This window comes from Euleptes europaea, chromosome 11, assembly GCF_029931775.1.
Source record: "Euleptes europaea isolate rEulEur1 chromosome 11, rEulEur1.hap1, whole genome shotgun sequence".
NCBI lineage: Eukaryota > Metazoa > Chordata > Lepidosauria > Squamata > Sphaerodactylidae > Euleptes > Euleptes europaea.
Window position 1 is genome coordinate 9,765,358 of NC_079322.1, and position 15,000 is coordinate 9,780,357.

The window sequence follows — 15,000 nt, forward strand, 5'->3', positions numbered from 1 at the left end:
TCCGAAAAATACTGAATTTTCTTTATGCTCTCTCCTACTCCAGAGAGCAGCTTCTGAAAACCTCAGTCATACTAGACTACAGAGATCAGTCCCCCTGGAGAAAATGGCTGCTTTGAATAAGTGGCCTTTGTTGACATTATCCCCCTCTGATGACTCTCTTTCCAGGCTCCACCCCCAAATCTCCAGGAATTTCCCAAACCAGAGATGGCAACGCTAGACTGAGAAGAGGCTAGTTATTTCACTGGATGCAAAGTTTAAAATAAGGTTCAGAAACCCACTCACCAGCAACAGTTGATAACCAAGCATATGCAAGCAAGTTCTGAGAAAACAGGAAACAATCAAAATGGAAGGGGGGAAGACAACTTTTTAGAAAATGGGCAGGCAACCAGCAGGAGGGGTGGGGGTGGGATATGAACAGCAGGACATTGCTACGCCACTGTTACCTCTGGGGAAAACCCCATAGGGTAGCTCTAGGTATCCCTGGAAACTAAATGGTAAAACGGGTTGCCAACCTCCAGGTACTAGCTGGAGATCTTCTGCTATTACAACTGATTTCCAGCCGATAGAGATCAGTTTACCTGGAGAAAATGGCCGCTGTGTCAATTGGACTCTATGGCATTGAAGTCCCTCCCCTCTCCAAACCCCGCCTTCCTCAGGCTCTGCCCCAGAAACCTCCCGTCAGTGGCAAAGAGGGACCTGGCAACCCTAGGTAAAACCATAGAATTTCCAACAATTCCTTGAGCCACCCTACATCCCTTCCAGGTTTTCCTAAGAAGTGATGTAGTAGTGCAGATGATGTTGCTGTTGTTGTTTTTTCTAATCGTTTTTCTCCTGCCACCGCTCAGACATGGGGCGGCAGCTAGGTCTGCCAGTGCAAAGCCTTCTGGGAAAGGTCAGTAGCCCTGTGGCGGTCTACAGGGACAGTCAGGCACTGCCCTGGCATTTTTAAAGTAGAAAAAATAGTTCTTTAAAAAGATAGAAAAACCAACACAGACCACACTGGAATGAAACAGGCTGAGCTGTGCGGTCTGTAAACAGGGAGTGAAGAAATCTTCAAGTTCGCTTTCTCCCTCCCTCGAAATGCTGATAGTTAGAGGCATGCAATCCCTCCCCAGAAACTTCACAAAGATTCTTAAATAAACTATATTACTTTCCATTTAAATTCCTAAAAAAATTCATCTAAGCAGACCTTCCAAATGCACACCGAATTTCACATTAGATGGGCCAGATTTAGAAGTAACTGCATGTATTCATAGGGCACTTTCACACATGCCGAATAATGTACTTTCAATCCACTTTCCATGCACTTTGCAGCATGATTTGATCATGTGAAACAGCAAAAACCACTTGCAAATGAGTGTGAAAGTGCACTGAACATGCATTATTCAGCATGTGTCAGAGGGCCCCATGCAGTCTTGCTTGGCCATCTTTGATTTATGCTTTGGTGGTACAAGAGACAGAAATGGGACCTGTTATTAAAATGCAGGAATTACCAGCAATTAATTGGAAGGGGATAGTGGGAAGGGGTTGTTGGTGGATTGCAGGAAAGGAAAAATATGGCGGTGGGTGGATTGAGGAACGGTAGATCATTTCCCTAATCATTACCGGAGTGGTCCTTTATCTGAACCCTGAAATCACTCTGTCTGGAGGATACAGGCAGCCTGGAAAGTATTGTTTTACACTGAAGTGTCTTAATTTTTTTAAGCGTTGCACTTCATGTTAGAATTTATCCTGCATCCTTTTAATGCTGTCTGATGTTGGGGGCACTCTGGAAAACCATGGCAGTGGGGTCACTAAGAGGTATGTTTAGCCTGAAGAGAAGGCTGAGAGGTGATATGATAAACATCTTCAAGTACATGAAGGGCTGTCATATAGAGGATGGTACCAAGTTGTTTTCTGTTGCCCCAGAAGGTCAGACCAGAACCAACGGGTTGAAATTAAATCAAAAGAGTTTCTGTCTAGATATTAGGAAGAATTTTCTAACAGTTAGAGCGATTCCTCAGTAGAGCAGGCTTCCTCGGGAGGTGGTGAGCTCTCTTTCCCTGGAGGTTTTTAAGCAGATGGCCATTTGTTAGCAATGCTGATTCTATGACCTTAGGCAGATCATGAGAGGGAGGGGCATCTTGGCCATCTTCTGGACATGGAGTAGGGGTCACTGGGGGTGTGGGGGGGAGGAAGTTTTGAATTTTCAGCATTGTGCAGGGGGTTGGACTAGATGACCCTGGTGGTCCCTTCCTACTCTATGTTTCTGTGATTCTAGTGTGAGCCTGTGCAGTCACACCCTTCTAAGTCCATTGAAACCAATGAGCTTAGAAAGGAGTAACTCTGCTTAGGATGACACCATAGGACTCAAAATGTTGTACAAATGGAGCTGCTGTTAAAATGGGCATGCTGGTGTTGTGCACCCTCCAAACATGTAGGATCATAGACTTTTTTTGCTGTTATGGTCTCACATTTTGTGCATTTCCTTTCCCTGTTTCACATCATGAGCTGCTGCTAGGCCAGGTGGGGGAAAGCGTGGCAGAGCAATGTCACAATGCATGTTTAGGGGCCTGGTGGTTCAGTTCAGCCATCACACAAAACTTGGGTTTAATTAAACTAACTGCCGTCAGTGTGATTATCGGACTGCAGACCACTCTGCTAACTATGGTTCATTAGGGTCTGTCAAACCAGATTCTGACACTATGGTTTTGAAGTTAGTTTAAAGTTTATAGAATACAATTAGTTTAACCTAGTTCAGGGGTCTGCAAACTGCGGCTCCTGAGCTGCATGCGGCTCTTTGGCCCGTTGAGTGCTGCACTCCGAACTTGGTTCAGAGCCCCTGCTCTCACGCCCGCTCGCGCCAGCAGCCGGGCTGCTGAGCCGGCACGCCTGAGAGAGAGCAGGCGAGCGGGCGCGCTGTCTCTCCCCCCCCCTGACGTGGAGAATGGCCAGATCCCCCTTTCCCTTGCCCTCAATGGTTGGGAGGCTAAAGCCTTCCCTCTAGCCGCGCGATTGCTGGGCGGGCGGCTCGGCGGTTCCTGCCCCCCCCTATCAGCTATTGGGCGGGGCGGGCTTCCTTTGGTTGATCTGGCCTCCGGCTGAGTCCCATTGGGAGGCCATGTCTACCCACTGGCTTTCTTGGCGGTAGACCTGGACTCCGAGGAGGGGGAAAAGTCCCCCTTCAGAGGCCAGGTCTACCAATTGGCTTCTATGGGCCTCCGGAGGCCAGGTCTACTGCCAAGAAAGCCAATGGGTAGACCTGGCCTCCCAATAGGACTCAGCCGGAGGCCAGGTCTACCAATAGGCTTTTATGGCGGTAGACCGGGCCTCCAGATGAGGACTCCAGACGGGGAGGGGGAAACGGCAGGGACTTACAATTTAATTTTTATCAATAAATAAGATCACTATTAAGTATGATATCAAGTTTTATTCAGTGTACCTATAGTTTAATTAAGACTTAAAACTTTAATTAAAGTTTATTAAGTTAATAAACAGTGTACCTACCTATATAGTTTAAGTTTAAGAAATTTGGCTCTCAAAAGAAATCTCAATCGTTGTACTGTTGATATTTGGCTCTTTTGACTGAGTTTGCCGACCCCTGATCTAGTTCATATGTGGTTTAGATCCTATTACTGATAGGTGGATCTGTAATTGGTTGACAGATCAAACCCAAAGAGTGCTAGTTAATGGTTCCTCATCCACTTGGAGAGGAGTGACTAGTGGAGTGCCTCAGGGATCTGTCCTGGGCCCTGTGTTGTTCAGTATCTTTATAAATGATTTGGATGAAGGAATAGAGGAGATGCTTATTAAATTTGCAGATGATACTAAATTGGGAGGGGTAGCAAATACGGTAGAAGTCAGAGCCAGGATACAGGATGATCTTGACAGGCTGGAGAATTGGGCTAAAACCAATAAAATACATTTCAACAGAGATAAATGTAAAATTCTGTATTTAGGTAGGAAAAATCAAATGCATAATTATAGGATAGGGGAGACTTGTCTTAGCAGTAGTGTGTGTGAAAAGGATCCTGGGGTCTTAGTAGACCAAACACTGAACATGAGTCAGCAGTGTGATGCAGTAGCTAAAAAGGCAAATGCAATCTTGGGCTGCATCAACAGAAGTATAGTGTCCAGATCACGTGAAGTGATGGTATCGCTTTACCCTACTCTGGTTAGACATCCCCTAGAGTATTGTGTTCAGTTTTGGGCACCACAATTTCAGAAAGATGTAGATAAGCTGGAACGTGTCCAGAGGAGAGCAACAAAGATGGTGAGGGATTTGGAGACCGTCCTATGAGGAAAGGTTGAAGGAGCTGGGGATGTTTAGCATGAAGAGGAGAAGACTGAGAGGGGATATGATAACCATCTTCAAGTACTTGAAGAGGATGGTGCCGAGTTGTTTTCTGTTGCCCCAGAAGATCGGACCAGAACCAACGGGTTGAAATTAAATCAAAAGAGTTTCCGTCTAGACATTAGGAAAAAATTTCTAACAGAGCGGTTCCTCAGTAGAACAGGCTTCCTCGGGAGGTGGTAAGTGCTCCTTCCCTGGAGGTTTTTAAGCAGAGACTAGATGGCCATCTGTCAGCAATGCTGATTCTATGAACTTAGGCAGTTCATGAGAGGGAGGGCATCTTGGCCATCTTCTGGGCATGGAGTAGGGGTCACTGTTTGTGGGGGGAGGTAGTTGTGAAATTCTTGCATTGGGCAGGGGGTTGGACTAGATGACCCTGGTGGGGTCTACAGGAAGAAGGAAGTGAAACCAGCATTTGTAGAGGAAAGTCAGGGTTGGTGATTGTCTGCAAAATCCTGGTTTCAGAAACTAGCCTGTAATTGAGACAAACCACGGTTGCACGTTATGTCTGAACTAAGCCTCTGTATTTCTGGGGAGAAGTGAGAACTTGATCTAGAGATTCTGTTGGCCATGCATAGTTCCACTCTGATTTTTGACATCTGTGCCAGAATGTTTGCCTGAACATCACTTCATCATTCTTACAAGCAACGTGTGTGCATAACCGTTGACCTAAAATGCATATTCAGTTTTGCAAATGTTGGATTTACGAAAATGGGGGGGATACTTTCTTTTGGAAAGGTTACCACATTTCTATCCTGCCATCCATCCAAAGAGCTCAAAGCAGTGGTGCATCAAGCAGTGTACCACCTGTGAGGTAGATCAGGCTGAAAGATAGCAACTAGGGTTGCCAGCTCCAGGTTGGGAAATACCTGGAGATCTTGGGGGCAGAACCTGAGGAGGGTGGGGTTTGTAGAGGGGAGGGTCTTTAATGCCATAGAGTCCAGTGGCCAAAGCAGCCATTTTCTCCAGGGGAACTGAGCTCTGTTGCCTGAAGATCCGTTGTAATAGCGGGAGATCTCCAGCCACCACCTGGAGGTTGGCAACCCTAATAGTAACTGATCCAAGATTGCCTAGTAAGCATTGCAGCCAAACAAGGATTTGAACCTAATGCACCCAGCCCAAATTTAAACGCTGTTCCTGCTGTGCCACACTGGCTCTTCTAATCACGTTAATCCAAAAGAAAATAATACAGGTAACAGGGCAAGTAACTGAGCAACTTTCCAGTGGGCTGCAGCCCTGGAGGGGCACTGATATTAGAGACCTCTCAGGGTCATATGGGTCAAGGGATCATTTCCTACCACGTGGGGTAGAGGTTCCCGGGCAAAGGGAGGCAGGACTTCCACCTCGGAAAGGTGGTGGGGCACCTGTGGAAGATGCTTATGTTAATTTTGATGTAGGAGGTATGCCCCTATTATTGTTTACTTATAAAATGCCTTTCTAGATCATGGTATTGGAGGTGTAGTATGAGCATCTCAAACAATCACAGCATGTTCAAAATTATTTTAAAAGGTACATTTAAAAGATCACAGAGCAAACAATTCACAGTTACAGCCTATGTGAAATTTCTACCTCAACTTTTTAAAAGTTGAAGCATCCTAAAATATATATATATTTCTCTCTCTGGAATGGCTTTCCTCCCAGTACTGTTCTACTGAGCAGGCTGCTGTAGGTACCGATGCTGAACATGTCCAACAGTTCTACAACCTTCTCACGGCCTCCCTCGACATATCCAGGAGCTGGGCGGAAAAAATCCCAGGATTTACGGACCTCCCAAAGGAAGATCAAACATTACTCATCGAATCAGCTTTTTTGGAGCTTTTTGTACTGAGACTGTCCATCAGGTAAGACTGAGAAGCAACTCAGTTTGTGCAAAAGAACCCGACTTCTTAGTATTCCAAAATCAAATTCTGAGCCCACGTGCTACTCTAAAGCATGATTTGGCAAGGAGCTATAGAGATCCAGTTCTGTTTGGTTTTCCACTGTGGTGACTGTTAGCATCTCTGGCCTGGAAACTGGCAACCTTCCATGATAGCATTATCAGAGGCCTAATTAGGATCTAAAATAAATTACGAGGAAAAAAATTCCCCTGGATAATTGGTGGTGGTGGTGGAAAGTGCCATCAAGTTGAAGCTGACTTTTAGCGACCTCTTCGGGTTTTCAGGGCAAGAGATGTTCATAAGTGGTTTGCCATAGCCTTCCTCTGCATGGCGACCCTGGACTTCCTTGGAGGTCTTCCATCCAAACACTAACCAGACCCAACACTACGTAGCTTCCAAGATCTGACGAGATCAGGCTAGCCTGGGCCATCCTGGATAATTAGAAGTCTGTCTTCTGTTTCTTCTTGTGCCGCCACTGCCGCTGCTCTTCCAGCCGGGGCCGGGCAGTGCCTTCTACCCAGTGGGGAAAGGAGTCAAATTTGTTTGTCCCTGTTTTATGTCCCCATGCATTCAACTTTTTGAATGTGGGGACATAAAACGTGAGATAGGACAGGGACAAAGAAATTTGATTATAGCCATGCGTTAATGGCCATAGTGACCCGGGACAGAAGCATAAAATGGTCCTTGTCTGTTTCATATCCATCAGCAGAACTGAATGTTTTTATCCTACATTAAAACACACACACAACTCTCAACACACTGAAAATTGGATGTCAGAAGGGTTCTGTATTATCCTTTTTTCTAGTGTGCTAGCTTTCTGTATACATGAATTTGCTTCCATGGACGAACACTGACACTTAGAATAATATAATCATAGAGTTGGAAGGGACCACCAGAGTCATCTAGTTCAACCCCCTGCACAGTGCAGGAAATTCACAACGACCTCTCCCCCACACCCCAAGTGACCCCTACTCAATGCCCAGAAGATGGCCAAGATGCCCTCCCTCTCATAATCTGCCTAAGGTCATAGAATCAGCATTGCTGACAGATGGCCATCTAGCCTCTTCTTAAAAACTTCCAGGGAAGGAGCGCTTACCACCTCCTGAGGAAGCCTGTTCCACTGAGGAACCGCTCTAACTGTTAGAAAATTCTTCCTAATATCTAGATAGAAACTTTTGATTTAATTTCAACCCATTGGTTCTGGTCCGACCTTCTGGGGCAACAGAAAACAACTCAGCATCAATCTCTATATGATAGCCAAGTACTATCTTCAAGTACTTGAAGATAGTTATCATATCAACTCGCAGTCTTCTCCTCTTTAGGCTAAACATACCCAGCTCCTTCAACGTTTCCTCACAGACTTGGTCTCCACACCCCTCACCAGACTCATGACCCTTGGTCTCCCATCCAAGTACTAACCAGGGCTGACCTTGGCTAGCCCCACGAGATCTGATGAGATCAGGCTATCTGAAAACAGCTGACGTCAGTGGGATTTATTAACAAATAAATGTGCGAACTCTCTCAGCCCCACCTACCTCACAAGGTGCCTGTTGTGGGGAGAGGAAGGGATTGTGATTGTAAACTGGTTTGAGACTCCTTAAAGGTAGAGAAAATTGGGTTGTAAAAACCAACTCTTCTCTCCTTTTTATTCTTCTTGGCCCTGACCTGGATGGCCCAGGCTAGCCTGATCTCCTCAAATTTCAGAAGCTAAGCAGGGTCGGTCCTCAGTTGTACTTGGATGGGAGACCATCAAGGAAGCTGAGGGCTGCTATGCAGAGGCAGGCAATGGCAAACCACCTCTGTTCCTCTCTTGCCTTGAAGACCCTACAGGGTCACCATTGGTCGGCTAAAACTTGACGGCACTTTCCACCACCAAATATGTCTTGGGTCCATGGTCTGCATCCCCTGTAGACCACTGCCTATATTTTTGTTGTGTTTAAAACCTGATGTCCTGATTCTCCACTGCACTGTTAAGCAGATTTACACCCTTCTAACGCCATTATCATCAGGGGTCTTAGAGGGGTATAGCTCAGTTTAGTATTGCACTGTTGGTGTCTTTTAGCAGCAGATGAATTCTTCCCTAATTGCATTCTCTTCAACCACATGCAAAAATTCCTTTGTGGCCCTGAACTGTGCACACGCCATAATCATAAAACACTCTCTTGACTGTTGACCCAAGAAAGAGCTGAGATGCATGTGCATGTGTACTATGGTGTGCTGGAATTTATATTATGCTTACAGAACAGCGGTCAACGCACATGCAACTTGGATACATACTTATGACATGCGTCTTCTTTTTTAAAAAAATACATTGAAGGTCTGACACCGCTGAAGATAAGTTTGTTTTCTGCAATGGACTCGTGCTTCATAGACTTCAGTGCCTTCGCGGATTTGGGGAGTGGCTCGACTCCATTAAAGACTTTTCCTTAAATTTACAGAGCCTCAACCTTGATATCCCAGCCTTAGCATGCTTATCAGCTCTAAGTATGATCACAGGTAAGCACTTTCTGGTGGAAAAACATCCCTGCAAGTTATTTTTACCAGTAATGATGTTTGAGTAAAAATATCCAGTCGCGCTTACTGAATTCCAGATGGAATACGGATTATTCTTAAATGCTTGCAATGGCCAAATTGAAAACAAGAGCTGGAATACTGAATGCTCCCAATTCAGAGAAGGTGATGCTGCATTCCTGACATCTAAACATTTCCCCTGTAATTTGATGCTGTTTTGCTTTAAAAAAAAAATTACTCAAAATTTCCACCCTGCAAGCTTCTACTTTGTTGTATACTGCCTGGGCCAACTGATATTTACCCTGCAACTCTACTTCCATTGAATTTAAGTAATCTTGTACTTGGGCTGAATCCTACACTTTCCCTAGCAATCTGCAGTAGGCAAGAGGCCTCATCTGTTCTTGATCCATTAGATGCACGTGCCCATAATATCAGGGGGCTCAAGCGCCCCACTTCCTGTGGGATAGAAACCGTTCCTCTTTCTATGGCCATCGGTACCCCTAAATCTAATCGCCATCCTTTGGGAAAGAAACGTACCTAATGAGGGGAATCAGGATTAGATACAGTAACCAACAGGAGGGGGATTATCTTGACATACCCGAAGGTGGTACCAGGATGGTCTGCCTGAGCTCAGCTATATCTGGGGTATAGTGGTGGACTCTAATCTGGAGAACCAGATGGTGTACTCTAATCTGGTGAACCGGGTTGGTTTCCCCACTTCTACACATGAAGCCAACTGGGTGACCTTGGCCTAGTCACAGCTGTCTTAGAGCTCTCTCAGCCCCATCTACCTCACAGATTGTCTGCTGTAGGGAAGGGAAGGGACGTTGATTGTAAGCCTGTTTGATTCTTCCTTAAATGGTAGAGAAAGTCGGCATATAAAATCCAATTCTTCTCCTCCTTCTCCTCTTCCTAGGACACTGACTATGGAGATAGATGCTGTACCCAGGCAGAAGGGTATCAGGGTTAGGGGAAACCTCACACCAGCAGCCTCCCGACCCTCACCACTGCTTGGTAGGCTGGTAGAGGGGGTGCGAAAATAAGAGGAAAACCATTGTTGCATTGACAGTGTGATGTCATTTCTGGTTCTAACCTGGAAGTGCCATTAAGCTGCTCTTGGATTCAGCAGAAACTCTGTAGTAAAACAATAAGGTTTCTGCTGAATCCTAGTGACATCCCATGGCTTCCGGGTTCAACCTGGGAATGACGTACTATGGATATGATGTCACCCCCCATGTCCGTGCCCCCTCCCCGGTCTCCCATAGGCGGCTGCACAGATGTCTTCCCATTGGTCAGGCTAAGCAATGACAGCAGCCCTGTTAGATTTAAAGAACTTAAAGCAGCTGGGATTGGGACAATCCAACTGCCTTTGATGCAGAAGGAGGTAAGCAGGCCTCTCTTGTTGTACAGGATTGCCAGTTGCTAGCCACAGGAAGATGGAAGAGGAGGATTGTAAGGGCTGCCAGAAAATAGCCAGCCAGGCAAGCCTGAGAATAGAGCACTGCTGATGCTTCTTGAGTCTTAGTAAGTGCAGCTGGGGTGAAACATCCAAGCCCAGTACTGGCCAAGGAAAACAAGGTGGGGAAAGCACACTGCCATAACCCTAAACCTGAGGTTAAAGGGGAAATTTCTAGTCCCTAAGAAGAAGAAGACTTGGTTTTAATATGCCGACTTTCTCTACCACTTAAGGGAGAATCAATCCGGCTTACAATCACCTTCCCTTCCCCTCCCACAACAGACACCCTGTGAGGTAGGTGGGGCTGAGAGAGCTCGAAGAGAGCTGTAACATACCCAAGGTCACCCAGCTGGCTTCATGTGTAGGAGTGGGAAACAAATCCAGTTCACCAGATTAGCCTCCGCCGCTCATGTGGAGGAGAGGGGAATCAAACCCAGTTCTCCAGATCAGAGTCCACCGCTCCAAACCACCGCGCTTAACCACTACACCATGCTGGCTCTCCCTGCTGCTTTGTTCTCATCTGCTTATTTGTTTAGGACCTGTTCTTATGATATCTTTCCTCCACAGGCATCAGGGTAGCGTCCATTAGTTCTCCTCCTTCATTTTTACCTTCACAACAATCCTGTGAGGTAGCTTAGGGAGCCAGAGCAACTGGCCCAAGGACACCCAACAAGCTGCATGGCAAAGTTGGGATCTGAAACCAGGTCTCCCAGATATTAGTCCAGTACTCCAACCGCTGTGCTATTCTGGCTTCATGAAAAAAAGGCTCAGACCAAGAGACCGTGGGACCTGGTCTCCACCACCATACATCTCTAGTGTCACATATCTCATTATCACAAAAGTTATTTTTATTCACCACACAAACAAATCTAGATTCCTTTGGGTTTTGACAAATCAGAGCCCTTGCCACATGTGAAAATATATATTTTGGGGAGATGTATATTGGTTTTTTTGCAGCCAACTTGCCCTAAAGGAGTTTGTAACATACCCTGGAGCTAAGCTTTGCCCCTTTGATCACAATGTTGGTAGAAATGGAATGTGATAAAGGTTTTATTTTAGGGATTTAAAGCTTTAAAGTTAAAAAAAAAAACCAAAAAAGAAAAAAGAATCTGAGCAGTGTCGTATCTATCTTCAGTACTTTGTATAGCAGATCAGTTCTTCCAGACCCAAAATAGCCTGACTTTGAGATTACTTTTATCTCCAACCCCTTAGAGGTAAATAAGCTGCAAAAAGTAGAAGATAATGAAAATAGCAAAGGTCGGCTGAGGTGCTTTTGGTTTCTTAGAAGAGTGTCTATGAATTCCTAGTGGAATTCCAGGCCTAGCACTGATGGAGCTAGCAGAGGATATTGATCTCCACTTGAATTCACTGAATAAATAATGGTTGCCATAGTTATTGAGCATTCACAACTGGTAGGGAAGCTGGGAAATCTCCAAAACACCTTCTGTGACCATTCTGTCGTCAAATCATCCAGTGGAAGAATGGCACAAAAATAACTGCATAAATGCAGTTTGCATAGTCTTCAGTTCCTTTCTGTTCACCTGGAGTTATATCATTTTGGTTTCAACTTGGAAAAAGCAATTCTTGAACATCAGTGGCTCTGTGAGAACTTAGGTCAGCTGGCCTTGAATGTCTCCTGCCTGCTTTTGTAGCTCTTACAGACACACAAAGGCACACATGTTTATCAGGTGGGTAGCTGTGTTGGTCTGCTGTAGAAGAGCAAGATTTGAGTCCAGTAGCACCTTAAAGAGGAACAAGACATTATTGGCATACGTTGACTATCATGTTATCAAGGGGGTTTTGAGTACACAGTTGTCCCTTCTCTGGAGTTATTTTTGTTCAACTATGTTGAACCTCTCCCTAAGACATTTTTGACTCCCACCTTGTATATTATTACGACTGCCAGAATAAAATTAGCCAATGTCTGGAAGAAAAAGAAGACTCTCTTTTATTTATTTATTTTTAATAAAAGGGTACAGAAAAAGAGGGATGGGGAACAGGGATAAAGCATATTTCATCGTCTGCGCCCTGATTTAATCCAAACAACAGAAGAGAAAAAACTAATATCAAAGCTTGTAACTTTCATCTAAAACATTAAAACTTCTTAAAAATCACTAAAATGTAATACATCCCCAGACCTCAATGTGATTTAATCTTGAAGGAAACTAATGCTCTAACTTCTATTGTTTAAGCTAAACATTTAAAACATCCTGAATCTCACTAGACATGTTCTTATAAGTCATTAGTATCTTAATGTATAGAATAATTCATTTGTCAAGTGAATAATAATCATAAAAGAGTTGCCATTTCATCACAAATTCATCTATTGTTTTCTTGTAAATCAGGTGGGTTAACCTAGCGAACAGAGCAAAATCCGAAGTTTAATATTCCACTCTTTTTTAGAGAGTAAAAAGAAGACTCTCAATGCATAGAGTGTTTATACATAAAATCAAATCTTTTTAATTACATGTTAAGTTGTCTGCATTACAAAGAAACAAAGATTTGTCTTGGTTGGATATAATTTTGGAAGAGAACTGTAGTTTAAATGGAACAGTTATTATGACTTGTTTTGCTGTACAGTAAAATAAAGTACCAAAAAAAAAGACCAAAAAGATTTTCAGGGAGCTTTGACATTCGAAAGCTTATACCCTGGAAATCTTGTTGGTCTTTAGGGTGCTACTGGACTCAAATCTTATACTATTTATCAGTATTTTAGCGTTCTCCATATTCACTCTTGAATTGCTTGCAAACGTGTGCGTACAATATGGCAGCTCACCTCGTCTCTCTCCCCCTCCCCTCTCCATTACCTTGCAGAACGACACGGATTAAAAGAACCAAAGAAAGTGCATGAGCTATGCAACAAGATCATGAGTGGCTTGAAAGATCACTTAGCCTTCAGCTGCCGGAGCAAAGGACCACCGTTCGAGTCTGCAGACGAGTCAAAGGTCCTGGGGGTGCTCACTGACTTGCGCTCGCTCTGCACATTAGGACTGCAGCGAATCTTTTACCTGAAGCTGGAGGATCTGGTACCTCCCCCCTCCATCATTGACAAGCTGTTCCTGGACACTTTGCCGTTCTGAGGGGTTCCGGGGCTGTAGGGGAAGGGGACTGTCTCCCAGGGAAGGCAAAAGGGTTGGGACTGGACCGCTAACAGTGCTGCTCCCATTGAACGGGGTGGGGGGGGAATACCCCAAGGATTTCCTGCCCTAAACGGTGGACTTTTTCTAATGCATTTCCTTGCAAACTGAGGCCTCAAACATGACGTACAGTTCCGGAGATAGGGAAGGGGGGGAGCCGAGTGCTGTTTTGGGCCTGGCTTTTTTAAAATGGCTAATATGGCACTTTTGAATGATGGTACCCCAGCAGGGAAAAAATAAAATAAAGGTGTTAATAGGACTGTTTAAAATCTATTGCATCCTCTGTGGTGAATAGACAATTGTAGATGCTTTGTGTTTTGAAACCAGGAATGACGACAATTTGTTCATCAGGGTAGTCTGTGTTTTACAGTTTATACCTTTTAGCATACTTCCCGGACAAAGGGCACATTTACGCTGGCACTAATTAAAATAGCCTCTCGCTCTCTTTTTTCCTTTAAAAAAATATTCTAACAACGTTCGTTCACCATTTCGTACAAAAGCAGATTATAGCAAAACGACAATGGCTGTTAGCCCCCCGTGGTCAAGTGCAATTTTTTTAAAGTGCTGTCTTACTAAGTCTTGTTTATTAACTATAATTTATTTTAATATGAAAATGAAAACAAAAGAAATAAAAGTGAGGAGGGGGGAAATAAAGGTTTTTTTACATGCACTAACTTCCAGGACAAAGTTTTCCCAAACTTTGGATCAATGTAGCATGACTTACTGACAAGCATCTATGGAAAGCAAGGGGCAGGAGCCATTTGCCACTGGGGGGGTCACCCGCTGACCTTTCTTGGGCCGTTTAAGGAAAGAACAGTGTATACATGACTGGAGCGGACAGGGTAAGAGTCAGGTTTTAGAATCTAGCAAATCGGTTAGTAAACTGATACAAGACCATGTGGAAGAACAGTCTTGTAAAAAAAATAAGTCTGAATGTAAATGTTAAGGGTTTTGTGGGCTGCATTTTAAACATTCCGTGTATGTTACTCCCCTTTTTGTATGTTTATACTGTTGATGCCATATTAATATGAAACAATTTGTTGCATAGTGTCCTTATTTGTATAAATATTTGTATGCATGATATATTGTAAAGCTTTGCCTGTATTTATTGCAAACGACTGCCAGCTCCTGGGAGCCATGTTACACCAAGTGACGAAATAGTGTGTTCACACTGACTCAGTTATATAATGGGCGTGTGGGTGTGGATAGTCTCTCTCACACGCACACGTATGTGTGTGTTTTTATTAACCAGTTGTATATAAAAAACTGTCCTTTCACAAGCAAACTTTATCTTTACTGTTTCTTTGCAGTGACTTTGAAGGCAGTACAATCTAGCACTTTGATATTAAAGAAAAACTTGCTCATGTTTTGCTAACTTAAATAATATTTAAATATTTTCATTCTTTACAAAAAAATTTATATGCACTGTATTAAGTCAAAATTTCATTGGTCATTTTGCTAAGAAAAAAAGAACTTTTTGAATGTCAACCTGAAGTCCCTGTATCTTTTGTTAGCTTTAAACAATTTAAGGGGTTTTGTCTTTCCTTTAAAAAAAACTATGCTGTTTATATGGAAATTAAATTATACAATCAAACAGATGCCAAATGAACTCCCTAATAGCTGCAAAAGAATAAGCCAGATCTCAAGCTATTATCTGGTACTCAAACAGTTGCCTGGTATTTTATT

General features: G+C 43.9%; 1 protein-coding gene across 1 annotated transcript in view; it reads left to right on the plus strand.

The window, feature by feature from the left end:
* The window catches only part of NR4A3 (nuclear receptor subfamily 4 group A member 3), a 31,051-nt gene extending 17,794 nt beyond the window's left edge, over positions 1 to 13,257 (plus strand). The window contains exons 4-6 of the mRNA XM_056857327.1: positions 5,975 to 6,174; positions 8,528 to 8,706; positions 12,992 to 13,257. Of these exons, the coding sequence (XP_056713305.1) occupies positions 5,975 to 6,174; positions 8,528 to 8,706; positions 12,992 to 13,257 (645 nt within the window). The remainder of the gene's footprint in view (positions 1 to 5,974; positions 6,175 to 8,527; positions 8,707 to 12,991) is intronic.
* The last annotated feature ends 1,743 nt before the right edge of the window (positions 13,258 to 15,000 follow it).